This window comes from Bos mutus, chromosome 10 (assembly GCF_027580195.1).
Source record: "Bos mutus isolate GX-2022 chromosome 10, NWIPB_WYAK_1.1, whole genome shotgun sequence".
Taxonomy (NCBI): Eukaryota; Metazoa; Chordata; class Mammalia; order Artiodactyla; family Bovidae; genus Bos; species Bos mutus.
In genome coordinates, this window is record NC_091626.1 from 10,265,665 (window position 1) to 10,290,416 (window position 24,752).

The window sequence follows — 24,752 nt, forward strand, 5'->3', positions numbered from 1 at the left end:
CTGATTTTCTGCTGGGAAGACAAACAGAAAAGTCAAGGATAGTGTAAGAGCCTCTGAAGCACTATCAGCCCTTGGGGAGGGGCTCTGACAGGTGGGCTTCCTGCCTTCTCATGCAGCCTCCCGGCATGTCTTACGTCTGTGGTCCCTCTGTGTTTACCAGATGAAGGGTGTCTACTTCAGCTCCATCATCAGGGGCTTCCTGCCCTCTCCCCTCCATTTTCTGTGCTCCTGCAAAGGCCGTGTTTCTTTCTGAATGTTAACACTGGTTATGTGTCAAGTACTTTGCTAAGCACTTGATATGCATTATCTTGCTTTTTACAACAATCCTGGGAGGAAATAGTATTATTGTTGTTTTCCTGTTTTAAAGATGGAGGAACTGAAGCTGAAGTAACAAAGTTTACAAGTAGGGGATCTGGCGTTTAACCTTAGGCCAGCCTCTGCCCTCCGAAGCTCATGAACTTGCCCATTCTCTTATCTTCCTTCTCATTTTTCATAACTATGTATTTCCTCAGCTCTTTATCTCTGTATTGAATCTCTTCAGTGTGTCTCTTTTTGTTCCATTCTCTAAATTTAGAACCATTTATTTCTTTTAATTTCCACTTTCCTATTGAACTAACCTTTGTTTTCTTTCCCTTCATTGTTGACTTTTAATAAAGTAATCACATAAAATTTAGCCTATATTATTCAGCAAGCTCATCTCTCAGGATTGTTGACTGGAAAATAATAACCACAAAAATAAATTTTAAAACAGTTCATCTGTTCCACTATGGGAATAACCTTTTCCTCTAATTTGTAAACTATACTCAATGCTTTTGTATGTTAAAAATTTTGGAGAAGAATTTCATAGGAGCTTAATTTATGGCATTGTATATACATAAATGTTCAATATGCATAATTATAAACTTTTTAAATCTCTAGTAAAATACTCAAGAATGTTGTTGCCTTTAAAATGCAGAACAATGGATTTATACTAGATATCTAAACCTGATATTCAAATCAGTTAATAGGGTGCTTTTCCCTCATGTAATTTTTACATTTTTTAAGAATTAAAAAAAATTGTAGGTATAGTCATGTTGGATATGGGAAAATGGGATAGTAGTTTCAGAAAGTGTATTTTGATGTTTTATTCATGCAAATCTTTTGCAGCCTTGATGATAAAGCAACTATAGCTAAAAAGGGTTTCATCGATCTCTATTTGAATATAGATTCTGTATTGACATAGAAGGATATGATATTGGTTACTAGCAATGCAAACTCAAGGTTTTGTTTTGAAGGAAAACCAAATCATTTGGTACATCCTCTAACTAGTATAAGTTTATTACTCTCAAAGTATAGGACTGCAGAGAAGAATATTATCAAGTGATCCCATTGGGAGATCCATTTTTTTTTTCCTATGTGTATCATAGTGTATATGTATGCGTGCAGAGAAGACATTTTGGAGAGAGTTACACACAACTATAATAACAGTGGTTGCTTCTAAGGGAAATCCTTGGGGTTGGGGGGCTGTTGAGAACAAGATAGGCCTCGCATTTTTCCTCCATGTACTTCTATATTGTTTGTATTATTATCAATAAGCACAGGTGACTTTTGCAAAAAGAAAAGAAATCAATAAAACAGCATTAGTTATAATAAATCTTGCTTATATTCCAGTTCCACAGCCTCCTAGATTAGAACCTCAGGAACCCAATTCTGCCACTAGTACAACAATTGCAGTTTACTGGAGCATGAACAAAGAAGATGTCATCGACTCATTCCAGGTTTACTGCATGGAGGAGCCACAAGATGACCAAGAAGTAAACGGTAGGATTGCTAACACATATTCAGATGCATATGTACATTTCTACATCTTAATTGTAGTATTTAAACATATACCTATTATGACTCTTTCCACAAAGCATTTGTAGCCACTTATAAAAGCAACAATGAACCAGCAATTATATAATGAAATGACATATAAGCAAAATTTGGAAATCAGGACCAAAGAAAACTAGAATGAATAAATATTATCCTAATGATGAATACTTTACCATGAATAAAGGTCATGAATGAATACTTTTCAACATGAATATTTTAACTGAAATTCAAATTTGGCTTTGAGTTCTCAGGTTAACAAGAGCAATTGAGTGATTCTCATTTTCAGGCATGAGGTAACATACCAAAGTGTTGAAAACAAAGTTTCGATCAGAACTGAAGTCTAAAACACAAGCATAAAGTGTCCCACTTTGTAGAGGAGAAATGAGCTGTATATAGGACACTGTCCTCCACAGTAATTTTAGTGCAAACGCAGCGTTGACGTTTTCATGGCTGGCGTTTTCATGGCGTTTTCATGGTTGGCGTTGTCTCAGATCCCCCTTTGATAAAAGCTGCAAACAAACTATGAAGGTAAATTCAGAGTTCACACTTCTCAAGGCATGAGAAGACTGTATGGTGTAGTCTTCTGGTGTCCCAAATTAACGTGAAGATAGAGGTAAAAGTGCTTGGGAGGGTGAACGGATCGCATGTCTTACAGTTGAGCCTTTCGTAAACATCTCTCTGTTCAGTAAGACCTCTAGTAAGTCCTGGCAGTCAGGCGGTTTGATGGATCAGAGTTGGGAGTGCTGACATTCTGTGTTGCCTGTTGAAGGTAGACCCATATTTTTGGAAATTAGATGAGCATGTGACAAGATTGACATGGAATAGGAACCAATTTGTAATAAGAAATGAATTATAACTTATTTCTCTGTTAATCAGTATTTAAGTCTTTTGGGATGTCATGTGATACTTAAATTAGAAAAAGTAAGAAAGCAACCACAGGCATATTGTAAACTTGACTAAATTTGTCTGTAAGAACTCATATCTTATTGGGAACCTGTTACCATACACCTGTCACAGCACAACAAGAAAACTGCTCTTATTCGCATTTGCAATTGAGAAAATGGATGTGAGATTAAATAATTTGCCCAAGACCACAAAAATTACTTGGGACCAGGACAGGTTTTAAATAAAGATCTTTCAGACTTCAAAGCTTATGTTTTTATTTGCTTGACTCTGTGTTTGTTTTGTTATACCACACTTCACCTCCCTGTATATCCAGTTATATCAAAGAACCTCATGGCTCTCCAAGACTCCTCTTAACGACTGTTTATTTCCTGGAGCACTTTATAAAAGCGCTCCACCTGCCTACCTTCCCCTGCCATGCCCCAAACACATACCTGTCTTGTGTCTCATTCCTTTGATGCCTTGAACTCTGCTGATGCCAGTTCAATAATCTGGTCGTCTAGACTGTGGTACTGTGCTGTGTGGAATAGGTCCCCAGTAACATATATTATGTGCTTTGTTAAAAGGAGTACCAGGCTAAACGACTTAGTCTAAAAGGAGAATTCTCTTGAGAACTGCAGTCCCAGGTTCTAGGCTAGGGGGAAATGTTTTTCAGTGTGTATGTCTTTATGATGTTATTTAAGCCAAAATTTCATCCAGAAAGTATATCTCACTGGTAAAAGAGATGCAGTTGAAGAAACCTGCTGAGTTGAAGATTTCCTAAATTTACTTTAAAAGGGAATAATCTGGGTTTCTTAACTGCAGGGGTTTTGAAGATATGACATCCTAGAGTAATATCAGAGGATACTTGGAATTACCAGGGGCTAATTTAGAAAAGAAATTGTTCTTTTAAAAGGAAAGAAATTTCAGTAAGAATAATCAGATTGGCCCAAGGAGCAGGTGTTCAGAGTGTTACTGAGTAATATTTACTACTAAAATACTTAAAGTAAAATAAGTAATTTTAGGAAATGTCTTGATTGAACAAAGTTATTTCTTAGAACAGTTTATGTTCTATCAACGGTGTTTAAGTATTTCTATCAATTATGGAAATCTCTAGTTGAAAGAATTCTGGAATTCATGATAAGGAATCAAGATTTGAAACTTTGAAAATCATACTGAATAGTTTGCTAATCTATAAAGATGCTTTTTAACATTGTACATTTAGGAAACATGGGATTGTCCTTATTTTATTACATACTCTTTTAAAATATTGCCATTGCTTAAGACTTTTCTTGAGAGTGTATTACTGAGATTAACATAAATTCCATGCAATTTTAGTATTTGCTATTAAAACAAGTTACTTTAATTGTGGTATATGAATCTGACTAATGTGCTATTACAAGTAATACTATGTCATTCTACTTATCTTTTGGAATGTTATTGCTTGAATGTTCTTAAATGTTATCTACCACATAGTGATATCTGTAAGTTTATCAGTTTGTATTTCCCACTGAAAAATGTGTAGTTGAATTTTTCCAAAAGCTATAGCTTTCAATTAACTTAGGAAGATACATCAGAGTTTATGAATGTGTTTTATGCTAGATTTGGTAGAAGAATACAGAGTGACCGTGAAAGAAAGCTACTGTGTTTTTGAAGATTTAGAACCTGACCGATGCTATCAAGTGTGGGTAATGGCTGTGAATTTCACAGGATGTAGCCTGCCAAGCGAAAGGGCAATCTTCAGAACAGGTAAGGAGATGGTAGGGGCTTCCCAGGTGGCTCAGTGGTAAAGAATCTGCCTGCCAATGCAGGAGACATGGGTTCGAACCTTGGGTTGGGAAGATCCCCTGGAGAAGGAAGTGGCAATCCACTCCCGTATTCTTGCCTGGAGAATTCCATGGACAAAGGAGACTGGCGGACTATAGTCCAAGGGGGTCACAAAGAGGCGGACATGACTCACCAACTAAACAACAATAAGCAATGACAACAAAAAGGAGATGTTAAGGGGGTGTTAAGAGGCAATACTCAGTTCTTTACAGACTATTAAGATCAACCAATAAGTGTTTGTTAAGCACCTGTTGCATGCTGGGTATTGTGCGGTGCTGCATTTGCAACAGTGAATAAGACTGGGCTCCTCTTCTCAAGAAGCTCATACTCAAGTGGGGGAGATACAAAACAAAAAATCATAGAAAATGTGTGGTAAGGGCCGTGATCCAGAACACTCTAGAAGGATATCCAAGACTGGCTGGGGCAGGGACAGGATCAGGAATGGCTTCCTAGAACTTATGCCTGAATGGAATCATTAAAAGACCAGTAGGAAGTAATATGTTAAAGGAGTGTATTCCATCTGAAGAAGACATATGAGCACAGGTGTCAAGGTAAGAAAGAGTAGGGAGTGTGCAGGTTGCAAAAAGAATTTTGGTATTATTTCTTTGACTTAAAAACAAGGGGAAGAGGACATGAGCTAAGAAAGGCTAGTACATAGAGTTCACCTTGCTAAGGTAAGAAGCTCAGGCTTTCTCATATGGGTGCTAGGAGCCCCCAAAAGACTTTCAGTAATGGTATTCAGCTGGAAATGCATTCTCGTGACGGAATCTTTTCACAGGTGCTTAAGCACGTGTGTCATAAGCCAAGTTTGCATTGTATTTAAGATAATTGTAACTGCCTTAGGGAGAGAAATGACTTACTCCCTCTGTTTTATCCTTTCTTCTTGCCTTTTAAAACAACTTATTGAGTACCTATTGACGGCAAGATCATGGCAGCTAACTTGTGTGTAAAGGAAGGGGCAAAAATCTTCATATTCATTTGCTTGTATATGTATGAAGAAACCACGGTAGGATTTATGGAAGAATTTATAGAAAGCTACTATTAGAAGCTGTTTGGGGGTGGGTGAAAACTGGGCGGTTTGAAAGCAAAGATGAGAGGGAGACCTTTCACTGTGTATATTTTTATACCTTTTGGGTTTTCAACTCAGGACATATTAAAAAAAAAAAAATTAAAACCATCCCCAAGCCCAGCGACCAGGGAAGCAGAACTGCCACAGACAGCTCCACAACTGCCCTGTTCTGTCCCCGCAGCCCCCTCCACGCCTGTGATCCGGGCTGAGGACTGTACTGTGTGTTGGAACACAGCCACCATCCGATGGCGGCCCGCCAACCCGGAGGCCACCGAGACCTACACTTTGGAGTACTGCAGACAGCACGCTCCCGAGGGCGAGGGCCTCAGGTAAGGACCGCTCTGCGTGGGAAGAGCCTGGGGTGTCAGAAACCCAGCGCAGGGCTCTCGACCAGCCTCTAAGGTTATGCTCACAGAGGGAGAAACGCTTCCTAAAACCCTGCTGTGCTAGTGAAGCTGTTGACTTGATTTGCAAGTCTATCACTATTCATCAATGAACTCTAAGTTTGTAATAAAGCACGTGCTACAGTGCAGAATGGTGGCTCCCTTGTAAGAAAAATGTATGTGAATTTTAATAAGATAGAACATTCTTTGAGGTATATTTAACTTGAATCATTAGACAGGATATTGCATATGTTCTGTGCTTTTTTAGTAGTCATACAGAATAGGTACCACCTAACTCAGGAAACTAATAGTGAGCACGTATATAATGTAAATTTGAATGTCTCCATAATATATTGGTAATAAAAAGGAGCTAATTACATTTATATTATCACAGACATACTTGCCTCTTTTAGAGCATGAAAAATCTAGAGATTTTCCAGGAAAAAAGAAATGTAAAGCTCTCTCAATAAAAACTATGAAGCTAAAATTTATTAATAAAAGGCTGTATATCCAGTGGGTCTTTGTTAAATGTTAATTTATTTACTGAGGTGGTGTTTTGTTAACCTCCAATCTGTGGCAATAGGGAATGATGTTCCATGATGAATATTTATATTATTATTATTAATATCCATATTTTGCTAGAGACATTTAAAAATCAGTAATTTAATGAGGTAAATTATTTTGGTAGGATATGGAACTTGGAAATAGTGGTATGAAATCAGACAGCTTTTTAATAAAGTCTATTATTTAAGCTCTTGATTATCTTCCTGATCAAGCCACAGCTATTTATTTACTTATGATGTGAGGTTTCATTCAACTGAGCAATAATTATCATTTCTTTCAAGTATGTGAGGATAAGCTTCACAAAATAATGATCAAAGGATGAATTAACGCTGAGTGGAGTGTGTAAGGGTGAGATGTAGGCATTTCAGCTGAAGTGAGAACACAGTAAACATACAAGAAACAATGTCTCTGTTAATGTGCCAGTTGCTGGAAGGCAGGACTTGATGATTAGCAAATAGCTGAGTGGTTAACTCAGAGAGAGAAACACACACACACACATACACAGAGACAGAGAGACGTAGGAAGAGAAAGAAAGAATCGAGGAAGGAAGACAGAGCGAGACAAAGACAGAAACACACAGAGAGATTATTACTGGCTTCTATTAAGCATTTACTGTATACCAAGTCACTGTCCTAAATGCCTTATGTATGTTGCTTTATTTAATCCTTACATACACTCTGAGAGCTAACAGATGCTTTGAGAGCCTAGCAGCTAGTGAGTGGCAATCAGGACTGAAATCTTGTTTTATTAGATTTCAGAGTCCAAGCTGCTAACCACTGTTGAATGTCACTCATGAGAGTCCTGGACATTCTCTGCATAGAAACTCTTGATGCTGTGAGAGCATCTGATCAGAAGTGCCCAAGTCCCCAGGCAAGCTCTCCCATCATTCTCCATCATCAGTGAGGAAAACCCAGTTCTTTCCAAGGCAAGACCAGACCATGAAGGAGTGCTTTGGAGTGACTCATCCCTGTTATAGCATTGGTCCTCAGCCAGCATTTGCATAAATAATACCAACACAGTTGGGTTCTAAAATCAGCAGAAATCTGGAAACCCTGAAACCTAGTAGCCGTTTCACTGAGGGAACTGTGATGTCATCTCCTAAGTGATGTCATCTCCTAACCCTCTCGACAGTTCTAGAAGGGAGGTCATGACTTCCATTAAATGAGACTCAGGAAAAAAAAAGAAAAAAAAGAAAAAAGAAAAAATGAGACTCAGGGAGGTTAAATAATTTGGCTGAGGTATTAAATGATGGAGTGAGAGTTCAGAGTCAGGATGCAAACTCAGGTTCGTCTTATTTTTTCTACTAGTTCTAAAACTTGTGTCATTACACAGACTGTGTTAACATACCTAAACAGCCTGACAACTTGGAGTTATTGTATATCCTTGGTTTCTTTTGTCATATGAAAAACATAGATGTAAAGAGAGAACCCCTTTAGTTAACAGTTTTCCTTTCTCTGGTCATTCTGAGGCTCTCAAAAAAAGTTGATTTGATATCACTGATGAAGAATGCATTCCAAACAAATCCTTCATCAAAGCTAGAGAAATCAATGACAGTTTCATTTCTAGGGAAAAAATGGCCTTCCATCAATCTCATTAAGACAAAAGTTGAACTTATTAAAACATGACTAGTCATTCATTTATCCCTTTGAGACTTTGCCAGTGGGTTCTCTTAATTTTTCTTGCCAAAGGAGAACATCTGAGAGGCTGGATAAGCAGAAGTTTATAGAAGTTATGGACCAGTACAAGAATCCTTTGTTATTGAATGGACCTGGTCCAGCAAGTTTAGAAGTGAAGGGGAATTCTGCATTCTGAGCCTTGTTGATAGCTTGGGGCTGTGTTGGAGATGGACCTCTTTTCCAGTTGGGTGTTAAAAGACCACTCAGTGCCAGGAGGTAGAATGGTATGTTCAATCCACAGCTCAAAGATGACTCTCCAGGCTCTCTGGACACCTGATGAATCTCACAATAGGTCGTTTTTAAGGCAAGCACAATTTTGTTGGCCGCAAATCACTACCCTGTTTGATAAGTCACATCAGAATGATCCCTCACGAATACAAGAAACCTCAGTGCTTTATATCTCTGGTTGGCATCAACAAACTATGAAATAATTCATCCTTAATTTCAGAGGCCCAGGGCTGCAAAACTCATTTGTATGTCTTTTGGTTCTCCAATTTAAGAGTTCAGGAGGGAGAGAAAATTCGACTCTTTCGGAGTGGTCATGTGTCTTGTGTCTTTGACCATCTGGTTCTTAAAACCAACTTTAAAACAATTCCTTACAATGTCTGATGGTTCAAAACTCTACTAAACATTAGCTATTTAGCAATCATCTATATTGCCAACCTCTAGAATGTCAGCTGTAGACAGCTAGTCAGACAGTGGAACTGATAAACAAAGAATCTCAACATTTTATCACCCCTAGCTAAAAAACCAAACCATCCCTAGTTTTCCATTTTATTAGAGACACATTCTTCACTTTGGTTTCTGCATAGCAGTGCATAATTGAAGTTATTTTGTGTCTTGGAAAGAACAGCAAGCCAAGGATTGTCTGATCCCACTCACTTGTTGGCTCCATAAAGGGATTATTATGTAAAGTTGCAGGCTCAGTGCTTGGGACAGTATCTGGCATATTGTAGCTACTCAATACGCATGTGTTACCTGAATGGGTATATATCATTAGCATGGAATACATAATACTGACAACAACAATAAAAGTTAGGTCAGTTTTGAGGATAATGTCATTCAAAATCAGAAAAAAAAAAAAAAAAGCTAATTGTGCCCACAGAGTAAAGAAGAATGGTGAATGAGTTAGTTTTAGTGAATGGATATTTAATTAGGAAATAGGACTAGTCTAACTTGGAAGACTGGATACCTTTTCATGGATCACTTACAGGGAAGAACACTTACAATCTTATTTATCCATTGGTTACATAACCCTTGCATACATTCTAGGTTCTTTGCAAAACCCCTATGCTAAATCAGATGTAAAAACAAAACACATACAAAAAACCCCATAAAAAAAAACTGGGTAAGAACAGGAAGCTTTTCTGTGCAGCTCTTCATTACAGGTCTGTTTAATGAGTGAATGAGTAGATAAATGATGGCATTAGCCAATCTCCTTTTGTCCTTGCCAACTCCAAGTCATCCCACTGACTGGAATCTCTAGCAAAGAAAAGATGGAGAACTAAACAGAACTAAGAACTAAATGAATTTAGATATTTCTCACCCTCAATCCCTGAAAAGACAGACAGCCTTAAAAGCTCTCGTCTGGAGTAGGAAGAGAAATTGAAATGAAGAGGGGAAAAAAGGATGACTAATATGAAATTGCACATACGCACACGGGGGGCATTGATTACCCTTTAGATTAGGGAGTCTAATTTTGGTTGCCAGAACAGAAACACATCCATCTTCAGACTGGCATTCACTCTCCCAGAACGATGACCTCTAGAAATTCCAAAAAGATGCTGGTTGACCTCTTAGAGGAGGTGTTTAAATGCAGTGAGCCCATTGCGCTCCAGAGCTTCCTGACGTGGTGTCTGAAACAGCCGAGCAGTTGTCTCCATGCCATCATCCTCACAGAAAACACATTTGCATACTTCTGTGTGTGGGCACTGTGGCTCCAGCCCAGCAGTCGGCCCCTGTTGGGCTCGGGGGTAGGCGGGAGTGACAATCCCTGGCTTGTGTGTGGGGGCTGAGGGAGCTCCTACTCAGCCTTTCCTGTTTTTCTTTGAATGCTCTCCTCAGGTTGGGTGGGCTCAAAACACTTTGAAAAATTTTCCACCGCTCGGCTGTTTCCTCAGCTGTTCTGTCTCTCCTGTGTGGAGAGAAGTCAGCAGAACTGTGGGTGGAGGAGGGAAAACTGAGAGAAATATAGTACAGGGATTAGCCGTGTGGGCTGTGCAGAAAGAAGCTGTGTACTGAATGACAAATCTGTGAGACTCAATACGCCACGAAAGTGGTTGGTAGTGCACTTCCTGCTCCCCGGCCCCGGCCAAGGAGATGGGTGGAGAGACCCTCCTGTGTGGGCTGGGCTCTGGGTGCTGGATCTATGAGCTCCTGTTTCTCCTGCTTCCAGCTTTTGGGGTCACACGTGGTGGGGCAGAACAGGATTGTCTGTCACAGCTGGGGATCTAGCTGGGGACACCTGCCACTTTGTCCCTATAAGGAAAAGTAAGGGTGAATTTCCTAATGAACTCAATGCCTGATCAGGAGACGAAGAATCCCAGCATTTGAAAAAAAAAAAAAAAAAACCAAACATTTTTTACTAAGCTTTCAACTGAACAGGTGATGACTGACCACACAGTCTAGGGCAAGTGATTTGACCTTTTGCACAGCCTGTGGGTAAAGGAGATAGTCATTCCTCCCCCATGCTTGCTTCATAGGATGACAGGAGCACCACTGACATGACTGGGCCAAAATTCACAGAGTAATTAAGAGGTAATAGGATAACCTACCCCCCCACAACTCCACCTCCACAGAAATTCTTGGCATTCAGCTTTTGCTAAATGAAATCTTTCTTCCCAAATGAATCTGATTTAACTTTGATCATTTAAAATTCTATACACCTCCTGCTTGTATAGTAAAGCCTCAGTCAATGGAAAACCAACCTCTTCTTTTACTTTTAACTTATGATCTGTCAGTTTTCAAAACGATTCCAGTTGTTCACAATGAAAGACTCAGTCATACTAAAGCCACTAAAAACAACCCTGTAAGGGCAAGAGCCAGATAATGCAGAGGTAAGGAGGTTGTTTCACAAAGCGCAGGTTAAGAACAATACCTCAATGGAACATGCAATTTAAATATGAACTTCCTGGCAGCTAAAGTGAAAACAGAAGAGTGGGGGAGAGAGCAAGAGGGAGAAAGAAAGAGATTACATAACTCATCTCTTTTAAAAAAAGGAAGCACAACGCTTCACTGAGAGAGACAATTCTATTTCTTGACATTCAGTTATAAGATGAATTTTTCATGTAGATCTTTATATAAGGGCTATTGAACAAGATAATAGTGATTGTCTTTAAGAGCAGTTTTACAAAAGATGCAAAAGCATTCCCTATGTAACCCTTTTTTAAATGGGCTCTGAAAGTATAATTTAAATCACCATTCTGTGCAGGTAGTTCTGTGGGACCTCAGGTAATTGTCCACCCGTGTGACCTTGGAGTGGTAAAGGAGAGGTTGGAGAATCCAGAAGAATGAATAGATGTTACTAGGTTCTTGGGATTCTCTGCCTGAAATGTAAATGGTGTCATTCAAACTTTGGAGGGTAACCAACTATGGAGAAAACTAAACTCTAGGATCCTTCTGCTGGAAAGATCTCTTTGATTGACTCTCTGATTTTGTGAGAGATTCTAATTATAGGAAAGCCTGAGTTCCATGGGTCATCAGGATTCTGCCCTCATGTTACGTTTCTACACTATTATGAACTAATAGTGATGTTTAGTTAACACTGAGTCTTTAAGACTCATTTATCAAATAAAAAAAAGGCCTGTTGAGAAATATTTATTTACTATGTTTAAAAAAAAAGTCAACATATAAAGAATTTACGTCTTAATCCTGATTTAACAAAAATTTTCATCTTAAACAGAAAATTCCGTGTTTATGGTTAATTAAGGTTTTATAAATGGCTTCCAACAGCGGAAACTGTTTAGTTGTTCTTGTATTTCATGTTGCTTAAGCACAAGCTGGAATCAATATTGCTGGGAGAAATATCAATGACCTCAGATATGTAGATGACACAAACTTATGGCAGAAAGTGAAGAGGAACTAAAAAGCCTCTTGATGAAAGTGAAAGAGGAGAGTGAAAAAGTTGGCTTAAAACTCAACATTCAGAAAACTAAGATCAGGGCATCTGGTCCCATCACTTCATGGGAAATAGATGGGGAAACAGTGGAAACAGTGACAGACTTTATTTTGGGGGGCTCCAAAATCACTGCAGATGGATTGCAGCCATGAAATTAAAAGATGCTTACTCCTTGGAAGGAAAGTTATGACCAACCTAGATAGCATATTCAAAAGCAGAGACATTACTTTGCCAACAAAGGTCCGTCTAGTCAAGGCTATGGTTTTTCCAGTGGTCATGTATGGATGTGAGAGTTGGAATGTGAAGAAAGCTTGAGAGTCCCTTGGACTGCAAGGAGATCAAACCAGTCCATTCTGAAGGAGATCAGTCCTGGGTGTTCTTTGGAAGGAATGATGCTAAAGCTGAAACTCCAGTACTTTGGCCACCTCATGTGAAGAGTTGACTCATTGGAAAAGACTCTGATGCTGGGAGGGATTGGGGGCAGGAGGAGAAGGGGACAACAGAGGATGAGATGGCTGGATGGCATCACCGACTCAATGGACATGAGTTTGAGTGAACTCCGGGAGTTGGTGATAGACAGGGAGGCCTGGTGTGCTGCAATTCATGGGGTCGCAAAGAGTCAGACATGACTGAGCGACTGAACTGAACTAAACTATGTTCTCATAGATTTTTCTTCTTATTCCTATTTCTCCTTCCCACCCCTTCTCACCCTGTGCTATCTTACAATTATGTTTTTCAAACCTAACAGATCATTAAAACAACAACAACAACTGGGATACTCGTTAGAGTTTAGAGTCACAGGCCCCTCTTAAGGATTCCTATTCAGAAGGTCTAATATGCCCAGGCAGGTATGGGAAACATACTTTACTAGCTGGTCCCCATAGAGCCCAGCAGTGTGCTCTCTTCACTGTTCACATTAAATGGTGTTGATTGACTGGCTGAATGTTGGTGCTGCCAACCATAAGAGCCCACTGTGTTTTTAAAAAACAGTTCATACTTAGCCATCTGTTTGCTCTGCAGTGACAGCACCATCCGTAGGCTGCTTCCAGGAGTCATGGCACTGGGTTTCTCCATGTTGTTTGTACACATGCCGCCCCCTTTTCCTGGGAGGAAATATGTTCAGATCCGGGTATTGGACATGGCGGTGCAGGGGACCACCACTCCTCGCGGTGACCAGCCCTCAGCTTACCTTGAGCACATGCACACCTTCCATCCAACACAAATTGTTGCGTTATAAAATTCCTAGAGAAGTTACTTCATAGAATTCAAACTAATGTGCATTTTGCAAACACATTTAACCAGCTTCTGAACTTGTAATATAGCTCTGAAAGTAAACTGTTTAATCAATTTCAGATAGATAATACATAAATATGGTACAAATTCAAAAGACACACAAGAGAATACAGTGAAAATTGTCTCCTTTCTATCTATACTTCATTTCCTCATATCTCCCCGCCCCCAGAGGCAATTACTGTTATCTGATGCATATTTATCTTTTTAGATAGTCTGTGCATATATAACAGCTATATTTTTTCAACAAATTGTAGCATACTATATATATTTCTTCCACCTTATTTTTCTTATTTAAAAATATTTCTTGGTATCTCATGGCAATACGAATGGAACTGCATAGGTTTTTAAAAAAAATTTCATTGTATTCTAAGAACATAGTTTATTTGACTAATTGAGAGGCACTTAAGTTGTTTCCATTGTCACAAACAGTACTGCGGAAAAACCCTTGTGCATATATCATTTCATACATGTGCAAGTATATCTGCAGGGTAAATTCCTAGGAGTATCAGGATTGGTTAGAAAGTAAGAATATTTTGAGTTTTGATAGATATTACCAAATTGTTTCCATAGACGCTGTAGCTGTTTGCACTCAGGCAAGCAGCATGTAAGAGTGTTTGGTTCTCCATACTTTTGTCTACACAGGGTGTGATAAAACCTGATCTTTCACAGTTTGATAAGTAGAAAATGGAATCTTATTATAGTTTAATTGTGCATTTCTGTTATTGGGTTGAACATCTTTTTGTATGTTTCAGAGTTATGTACTTCCTTTTCTATAAACTTTTCATTTCCTTTACCCATTTTTTTCCTATTAGAGTGTAGTATTTTTTCTTATTGATTTGTAGAAGTTCTTTGTTTTTAAAGGACATCAGTCTTCATCTATGATACAAGCTGCAATTAAAAATTTTTTTTTTGCCATATATATATTTTTTAAATGTTAATACTAGTTAATTCATACTTTCAAGAGGAAGTGTGGAGTAGGGAATCCAACTTTATTTTTTCTAATATGGCTATCCAGCTTTGCCAACATTTTCCTTTCTGATTTGAACTAGTTCCATTATTATATATTTAAGAACTTATGTGTTTGGTGCTAGTCCCAATCTTTATAAACTGTTCCATTGACCCATCTGTTTATGCCCTGGTACCATGCACTCTTTATTATAACTTTATAATTTTAGAAGTCATGTAGATTAGGTTGCCCTTTCATGACCTTTTTTTTTTTTTTGGCTAGTTTATTTCTCACACGACCTTTAGAGTCAGACTGTGTAGTCCCCTCTACTCCTCTGGCCCTGATAATTCGGTATTTGTAGAGATCATGTTTGGAGAAGGCAATGGCAACCCACTCCAGTACTCTTGCCTGGAAAATCCCATGGGCGGAGGAGCCTGGTAGGCTGCAGTCCATGGGGTTGCAAAGAGTCGGACACGACTGAGCAACTTCACTTTCACTTTGCACTTTCATGCATTGGAGAAGGAAATGGCAACCCACTCCAGTGTTCTTGTCTGGAGAATCCCAGGGACAGGGGAGCCTGGCGGGCTGCCGTCTATGGGGTTGCACAGAGTCAGACACAACTGAAGCAACTTAGCAGCAGCAGCAGAGATCATTTTGGGTTGATAGATTAATTTAGGGAGCATTAAAGTTTTTATGATTGTTTCATTTTCCTTTCCAAGAACTGATCTGCCTTTCCTTTTAGTCACGTCTTTAGTGGGCTTTCCTTCATTATCATTTTCAAAAATAGTTTTCATATAAATCCTACACACTTTTGCTATGTTTGCCACTATTCTAAATAAGGTCTTTATTTTGCTTTATCTTCTATATAGTTGTTATTTGTATATGAAAGATTTTGATTTTTTATATTAGATTCACATCTAGCTATCTCACTAAATTCTGAGTTTTTCAGCTGAGTTTCTTCGGTTTTCTAGATAGCAGTCATATTATCCTCAAGTGATAATAATTTTACCTCCTACTTCTCAATTTTTTTAACCTCATGTCTCTCTCTGATTTACTGGGAATGCTTCTAGTGTTTTCTCATAAGCATTAAGTCCCTAATGGTTTTCTACTTCATAAAGATCTTTTTAGTTCTCATGTGAGATATTTCTTGCCCCATTGTCTATGGGTAGTTGTGGCAAACTTTTCAGTCATCCCCTGCAAAAACTAAAGAATGAAAGGGCTCAAACTAGAGAAGCCATTGTTACATTGGGCAAACATCGGCCTTCTGGGGTCTTCCACTCATTTCCATCTGAAATAGCAAGAGAGGGACCAGTCTCATTCACATGGCAGCCCTTCAGACTTCTGAAGAGACAGTAGGTCTCCTTTGAATATTTCTCTTTGCCTTACAACATTGGAGTTTAACAATATTCACATTCCCAGAACTTCCAATATAAAGCCTTCCCTTCCCACAGTACTATGGTGCTTGTAGAGAGAATCCCACACTTATGACCCAGAGTGAAACTCTTCGAGTCATATTTCTTATTGCGTTTTGGATTTTATTATTGGCTCTGAACTTCTAAAATCATCAGACTGGTCACATTGTTGATAAGACTGAAATCTCTTCTTACCTAAGCACCAATAACTCGCTGGGGTTCCATGTGCTATCTAATCAGTTACCTCAATTTGGATATTCTGTGAATTTGAATCCTACTCTAGACTATGTGAAACTCATTATAACCATGTGGATTCAGTTGCAATTATGACAAGTTTTTGGTTTTGAAATAAAAATATCATAATCTATGGAGGAGTGCCACTCTTCAGATTTCAAATTGCAAAATTTGTGAAGTTTTCATTTGGCTCAACAGTAGGGACAGCTGACATGAAAACTTTTGTGGCATTCAAGTGAGGTCAGACAGAATAAATAGACATAGGGTTGAACCATTTGTATCTGAGCTTTTTTGCTTTCGTCTTGGTGTTCGAGCATATGATAGCAACTTATAAACAATAAAACCCTACCATATTTCATATTACTTTCATTTTCATGCCTGGTGCTTTTATAGATTCAGCGAGGGCATGGTGCATATTTGTCACGTCCACATGGCCTGTTTGCACAGTGATCCCATATATTGGATTCTGTACTGTATAGACTTTTGTTCTTTAAATGACTAATAAGACATAGCATGTAATCGACTCTCTCTCTCTCTCTGTATATATATATATAGAACAGCATCCTTGGCATTTAACAACTGCATTATCAGAAAATGAAACCCATATGTTCTATCCAATTTCTAGAGATGAAATTTCCTTACCTAGTCCTGTCAAGCAGGGGCAGGACCTGAGCATATGATAATTGATCAATAAATATTTATTTAATGAGTAGATGAAGCCTGAAATTTCGTTCAGATCTGAGTGTGCTTATTGAGACAATAAGCTTGTTATAATTAATGTACACTGAAAACATATCTTCAGTCATCAGTTCAAACAAGATCAGCAATACATTTACCCCAGAATAATGATGTAGATACTAGTTTAGAATTGTATTTTTAGTCATAGGACCTGGTGTTTTGTTAATTAGTTGAAGCATAATTAGTTGTCAGTGGACATGTAGCTCAATTTCATCCATCCATTCTTCCCTGCATCTAAAGAGAGTCCCCTCCAAGGTCCTGGTCAGGTGGTAGGTTCTGAAATTACAACTAATAAGGTTTGGGGAATTTACAGGGACCTTTTTCAGGGGCAAGTACTAAATAGCAAATACACAAATAGACCCAGGCTTCTCCCCTCTGTGGCCCCTCCAGCTGAGAAACACATGGAGTTTCCCTGCTTTTAGACACAGGGCTGTTCTGGTTGGGGAGGGATTGTTACTCTGTACAGATTTTCTGCTTTGGAAAAGTCTAAATTAATTTGTTTTCTGGATCAGTGATACTTTTTCCTTTTCATGGTCCTTCATGGTATTCTCTAAGGTAGGTATTGAGAATGAAATAAATCAACAGAAGGAGGAATAACCTGAAAGAGAAAATCAATCTGAGAATGAACAGTGGCCACTCTTTGATTCTAATGATTGTGTGGAACATTCATTAATAACAAAATAAACCCAAAGAAAATAAAAACAAACAAAGCAAACAGTTAAAAAACAAACAAACAAACTCTCTCTCTCTGAGAATGGATTTGAAGGCTGTTGTACTGTTTGTACTGTCGTTTTCAATGACTAGTATCCAGTGCACATCTTAGAGGGACAGGATTCTGATTCTGTAGCACTCAGATTAGAACTTCTTCTCTTAGCAAGGAGCCTAACTTGTCAAAGTCTCCCCAAATGGAGGCTAAAAGAAGAGCACTTGTATACTTTGTATAAATGCCCTAGGATATGATAATCACGCAGATTAAAGAGAATGGAAAAGAGGCAGAAAAATTATTCCAGCTCATTTCAAGTTCAGAACTCCATCTTCAAATCCAGCAAGTCCATTTAGCGAAAATGCTTGGGATGTGACCGTGTACTTGCCGAGTCTACTGCCATTCCAGTACCATGACCCGTACATTTCTTTCATTGTAAATGGGAGGTTTAGGAACAACAACTTTGGGGATTTTACTTGGCAATTAGAATTCTCTTTTCTTGCCAGGATTAAGTTTTCTCTAAAGGATGTTGTCTTCTTTAGAGATCCTCAGTTTCATTAACTTGGGTGGCTTTGACATGATGGCTATGTACAAAATCATCACTTCAGGTTTTCCACTGTTCAGGATCTGTTAATGAGATAGTGTTTTTTTGCATTATAGGATAGTTTAACATCATCTTAATCCACAAGTGCCCTCTTGGCCAGAATTTCATAAGGAAAACAATGTATGCTTGGAGACTCATTAACCACAAAATTAGTCTATTTTCTGAATTTAAAAAAAAAGTTTCATTGACTCTATTCCAAAGAGCATTCTGGAAGGCATAATATTAGACAAAAGTTGACCAAGGTAGAAATGATTTGATAAAGTAAACTTACTGGAAGATGGCCATTTTATAGAATCTGACTTGCTAACTCCATGGTCATAAAAAGGGAAAAAATAAGTGATTTGTTAATAAAAGATATTCATGCACTGCAGGACTGAAATATGATGTATTGTTTAGCACATAGCATTATATTTAAAATTATTATTTTCCTTTCATCTTTAGATCTTTCTCTGGAATTAAAGGACTCCAGCTGAAAGTTAATCTCCAACCCAATGACAATTACTTTTTCTACGTGAGAGCCATCAATGCATTTGGGACAAGTGAGCAGAGTGAGGCTGCCCTCATTTCCACCAGAGGTACTTCCTTTGCACACAGAGAACTATTGCCAAGCATTCCCATTCCTTCCCTCCCACCACCCAGGGAAAACATCCTAGAGGGCCACTTCTTAAGCTCCCAGACTGCTGGCAATGCTAGGTTTTTGGCATAAGGACCCAGGGTTGGCCAAAGGTCAAGGTGTTTCTTTTATTTTTCTGGTTTAAGACATTCTCAACCTTGGCTACCCATTAGCTATCAGTCAGGTGCTTAAAAAAAAAAAAAAAAAAAAAAAAGATGCTGGGGGTCCACTCCCGAAGATCCTCATCTAATTTACTGAGATATGGGCTTTGACATGTTTTTAATCTCCTCAGATGATTCTTGTTTGGTTTACAATCTGCTGTAGATGGTGGGTATGTTTTGAGTCTGTGAGTGTGTGTGTGTGTTGGGAAGAGTGGGATGAAGATATTCTTGCTACATGACACTGTGAACTCCATGAATACTCTTCCCGTCTTATTCTTCTAATTATTTTCCATGCCTAGCTCATGATTGGTGCCGATTTATGTTTGTTGAATACATGAAGGTATGAGTAACTCAAGAAAATGATAACTGTTCAAGGGCCTTTTGGGGAAAATACCCTGATGATCCCAATAAAAAATACTGGGCTGTTCTCAATTATTGTGAAAAGAAATGAGTAATGGAAAGGTGATCATTTTTTATCTTATCCTAGACCCAAAGATTGAGGCAGAAACTTGAGGGTGGCCCATTAAGTGACTTGCTTAACCAGCAAAAAGTTGTGCACGAGCCATGTGTGTTGTGTTGTGTGGTTAGGGACAGCGTGATGTTTGTAAAGAGAGAAAACGGGGGGACTGTCTGTCCAAAAGTGTGTTCCCTGCAGTCCCAGAGTGGTGCCTGTACCTTCCACTGTTAGAAGCACTCCTGGAGGTTACACCAGTGCGTCTTCAGACTTGAACGTGCACATGGGTCTCCCGAGGAGCTTGTTAAAATAGAGATTGTGATTCAGGAAGCCAGGGGGAAGGCCTGAGATTCTGCCTTTCTACCTAGTTTCCAGGTGAAGTAGGTGCTGGGTGGGGAGCATACTTCGTATAACAGAGTAGGTGCTAGATTTGGGCTGAGGGGTGTTTCACACATCTGTGGCACCAGGCAAGGTGACAAGTGACTAGCTCACAGTCCTGATCACAGATAGAATTTTGCCATGGACCTGAAAACACCCTGGGGGGGATTTAGATGTCAGAAGCAAGGGAGACTAAGATCTGAAAGGTGGGGCTTGGCCTGGGACATTGTGGTAATGTTATAATCCTGTTTTCTGATCGCAATAGGAACCCGATTTCTCTTGTTGAGGGAAACGGCTCATCCTGCTCTGCAGATTTCCTCAAATGGGACAGTGATCAGCTTCGCTGAGAGGAGACGGCTGACAGAGTGAGTAGAAGGAGAAGGCACAAGAGGCCTCACGTGGTCTCACCCGCCACGTCCTTGGTTCGGTGCACACGCTGTGTGACAGCAAGCCCGAATTGCAGAGTTCAGTTATGGTTCGTTACTAAGGGAAAGTGATGGAGATAGTTCAAACATGGAGCAAGTGTCAATATTTTTATTGGAAATACAAGCACAGATGGTTTTGTTTAACACATAGACTGTTTTAAGGCGTTAACTCTGGTTCAGTGAAAAAAGAGCCTGGGTTCATTCTTCTATTATTTGCAACAGCAAATCAGATTTTGCATCAATCCACTTGAAAAGGAATAGAGGAGAATGACATTTTGTTGAGTTTCTGGAGCTGGGCACATGCAGGACTTTCAAGATCTTGCCCCCTCTCCCCCAGAGGGGCCCACAAAAGGAGAGTGAACATGTTAGTCATTCAGTCCTGTCTGACTCTTTGCAACCCCATGCACTGTAGCCCCCAGGCTCCTCTGTCCATGAGATTCTCCAGGCAAGAATACTAGAGTGGGTTGCCATTTCCTTCTCTAGGGCTGACCCAGGGCTCAAACCAGGGTCTCCTGATTGCAGGCAAATTCTTTACTGTCTGAGCCACCAGGGAAGCCCCCCACAAAAGGAAGCAGCAAAGTAAAAAGAAGGCAGAAGCTGAAGGCATAGCATGGAGAGTGCTCTGCAATTTGTCTGCAATCACTCATGGTTATTTTGAGGGTCCAAATGGAAGAAAGTGAAAGACTTTGGAAAATCATAACCCACGTGAAACACACTCCTGTAGGCACTGATGTGCCTGGGTTGGACAGCCAGCAAGCTCTCACTACCGCCCTGAGCCCACCAACAGCGACTCACACTGTTTTCTTCTTAAGCTGCTATTCACCTATCTGTGGCTCGGCTCAGGTGTTACCTGCTCCTGGAAATGGCCAAGCCTTCTCTGGGCTCTGGCGCCCTTTGATCGTATCTACAAAAAGGTCTGAGCACCTGTGGAATCATTCGTTAGCTACTGCATCTTGACTGGTCCTCAAGCAGCCCTGTCTTCCATATCTTTGAATCCCCAGAATCTATCCTAGGGTCCAGAACACTGGAAGTGCTAAACATATACCAATGAGTGAATTCAGGCGGGGAAAAAAGATTTAAGAAATAGATTGAGCTTTTCTGTCTCTCTTGGATTGCTTAAAAAATCAAAGAGAAAAGAAGTATATTGGAGGTTGGTTCATAGATGACTGATGATAATAACTGTTCAGTTCAGTTCAGTTGCTCAGTCGTGTCTGATTATTTGTGACTGGGAAGCACACCAGGCTTCCCGGTCCATCACCAACTCCTGGAGCCTACTCAAACTCATGTCCATTGAGTTGGTGATGCCATCCAACCCTCTCATCCTCTGTCGTCCCCTTCTCTTCCTGCCTTCAATCTTTCCCAGCATCCAGGTCCTTTGCATCAGGTGGCCAAAGTACTGGAGTTTCAGCTTCAGCATCAGTCCTTCCAATGAATATTCAGAAATGATTTCCTTTAGGATTTACTGGTTGGATCTCTTTGCAGTCCAAGAGACTCTCAAGAGTCTTCTCCAGCACCACAGTTCAAAAGCATCAATTCTTCGGCACTCAGCTTTCTTTATAGTCCAACTCTCACATCCATACATGACCACTGGAAAAACCATAGCTTTGACTAGACGGACCTCTGTTGGCAATGTCTCTGCTTTTTAATATGCTGTCTAGGTTGGTCATAGCTTTTCTTCCAAGAAGAATTGTCTTTTAATTTCATGGCTGCTAATAATAATAGATAATAACTATAATGTATTTGATAGAATTATGTTAATTATTAATCTGAAAATTAGTTCATACATATCAAGCAACCAAGTTTTGCTCCAGAGAACAAGCACCCATCAGTAGCCACCTCTCTGAAATGAAGTTGTTGGGTAAAGACACAAGAAAATGAAATACATTCCCTTGTGTAATCATTTTCTCACCTGTTAAAGGGGAGCGGGAGATTGTGCTGACTGAATATTAATGCTGCTTAAATTAAAAATGCTTCCTTGCTGTCTCAGCCATTTCAAAGCAAAATTGAGCAATTCATGCAAACAAGGTCACCCATCAGCAGGAGAAAGTGCTTTGGTTCACTTCACCATGCCTGTTGCAAAAATAGCTGAGGTGAGACAAAAAGAGACCTTTCAACAACCTCTTAGGCATACCTGCTGCCATCTAAAGAGGCCCCAGTCCCCAAGACTGTTGACCGCAAGCCTCTCCAGAGCACGGACAACACGCCCGCTTCACCTGCACCGCCCTCTGCCCAGGCCTCCCCAGACGCCCGCTGTCAGGAGCAGCACCTGGCTTGGTCTGTGTGCCCAGGAAGGTCCTCAGGCATGGGACTCATGGTTAGAGGTTTTAGAGACTCCATTTTGTGTGCGTGCAAGTTTTGGGGGAAAAACTTTCCAAGTTATACTCTCTTATCTCCTCTTGCCTCCTTTACATTTCCTCACTCCCTTTGAAAGCGGTGCATGCTGTCACTTCAGTCATGTCCGACTCTTTGTGACCCTATGGACTGTAGCCCATCAAGCTCCCCTGTCCATGGGATTCTTCAGGCAAGAACACTGCAATGGGTAGCCATTCCCTTCTCCAGGGGATCTTTATGACCCAGGGATTGAACCCATGTCTCTTACGTCTCCTACATTGGCAGGTGGGTTCTTTACCATTAGGGCCACAGATGGGTGCCATTTCTTTTTATCCTATGCGTGTGTGTTCAGTCGTTCAGTCACGTCTGATTCTTTGCAACCCTATGGACTACAGCCCGCCAGGCTCCTCTGTCCATGGAATTTCCCAGGCAAGAATACAGAATGGGTTGCCATTTCCTTCTCCAGGGGTTCTTCTCTACCCAGGGGTCAAACCTGAGTCTCCTGCATTTCCTGCATTGGCAGACGGGTTCTTTACCACTGAACCACCCGGGAAGCCCTTTTTTTTTTTTTGGAAGCCCTCTTCTTTTTATCCTATCCTTATTCTAATTATTTTCTAGTTCCCAGTTCCTCTAAGAGATGCTATGTGTAATACATGCGTGTTGTGTGTGGCAGTAGAACTATGTTAAAAGCATGTTGAATGTTTGGGGAATTCTGTGGCCCTCAGGTCAAGGTCAGGGACAGCATGAACAATGAATATCTTTAGTCAGATTCCAGCAAGGATATTCCAGCAAGGATATTCAGCAAATTCTCCAAGGATAGAATCCTGCTTAAACTGTGGGTGCACTTATGAATGTCGATGTCTATGAAATAAAGGTTGCCAATTCCTGATCAACTTTGCCTGCAGAATCCCATCAGTCCTGGGTGAGGAGCTGCCTGCCTGTGGCCAGCACTACTGGGAGACCACCGTCACAGACTGCCCAGCTTACCGACTGGGCGTCTGCTCCAGCTCAGCTGTGCAGGCTGGTGCCCTGGCACAGGGAGAGACCTCATGGTACATGCACTGCTTTGAGCCACAGAGGTAAGCTGGGGCCTGCCCCTCTTCACCTAATCAAAGTGTCTAGGCCGAGGGCTCTGAGGGGCCCAATAAGTAGCGTCTCACTTCCCTACCCAAGTTCTGAGCCAACTGAGAAAGAAGAGAGTCAAGTATTGAGTTGGCCCAAAAGTTCATTCAGTTCATTTCTGTAAACGAACTTTTGGGCCAACTGATACATGGAGACTCAACTATTACTCTGATTACTGAGGAAGCCAGTTTTAGACAATATGGTTCATAAGTGAGAGCAGAACTGTTTCTTATCTCGAATCCTCTTTAATAGATTTGTACCCACCCAAAGTCTTGGCCAGGCCAGCTTCCCGTACTGCAGGACAGAGTAGGGAGCTGGAAAAGGATGTGTGTCTCCTCAGGAAGCTCAAAATGAAAAGTTAGGAAACTGGGTGTGTGGCCAGGTTTCCCTTTGAAGTCCACCCCAGGGTGGGGAGAGACCACAAGGGTAATGCTGAAAGGGCTCCCTCCATGGAGGAGTCAATAGGACTAAGGAAGAAGTGGATCCCAGCACCCCGTCTCCCCCACGTCTCTGGTCTATATTAGGGGTTGGCAGACTACAACCCACAGGCCAAATGGGGCTGACTTTTTTGTAAATAAAGTTTTATTGGAACACAGCCAAGTTCATTTGTTTACATATTGCCTATGGTTGCTTTTGTGCTACAATGGCAGAGTTGTCTAGTTATAACAGATACCAAACGGCCCCCAAAGCCCAAGATATTTACTCTGTGGCCCTTTACAGACAAAGTTGACCAACCCCTGGTCTGTATTATTGGTGTGACTGACCTGGGTTTCTTGGACTCTCTTTTTTGCTGTTCTTTTTTAAAATCTTTTGTTGTTTTTGTTTTATGTTTTGGTTTTTTGACCATGAGGCATATGGAATCTGAGCTCCCTGACCAGGGATCAAACCCACACCCTCTGCATCGGAAGGTGGAGTCTTAACCCCTGGACTACTTGGGAAGTCCCCTTAGACTCTTTAGTCAGTTTC

General features: G+C 40.2%; 1 protein-coding gene across 1 annotated transcript in view; it reads left to right on the forward strand.

The window, feature by feature from the left end:
- The window catches only part of CMYA5 (cardiomyopathy associated 5), a 99,001-nt gene that overhangs the window by 69,368 nt on the left and 4,881 nt on the right, over positions 1 to 24,752 (forward strand). Inside the window, exons 7-12 of the mRNA XM_070377269.1 lie at positions 1,651 to 1,800; positions 4,339 to 4,485; positions 5,814 to 5,961; positions 18,744 to 18,877; positions 20,174 to 20,273; positions 23,570 to 23,743. Coding sequence (XP_070233370.1) covers positions 1,651 to 1,800; positions 4,339 to 4,485; positions 5,814 to 5,961; positions 18,744 to 18,877; positions 20,174 to 20,273; positions 23,570 to 23,743 — 853 coding nt within the window. The remainder of the gene's footprint in view (positions 1 to 1,650; positions 1,801 to 4,338; positions 4,486 to 5,813; positions 5,962 to 18,743; positions 18,878 to 20,173; positions 20,274 to 23,569; positions 23,744 to 24,752) is intronic.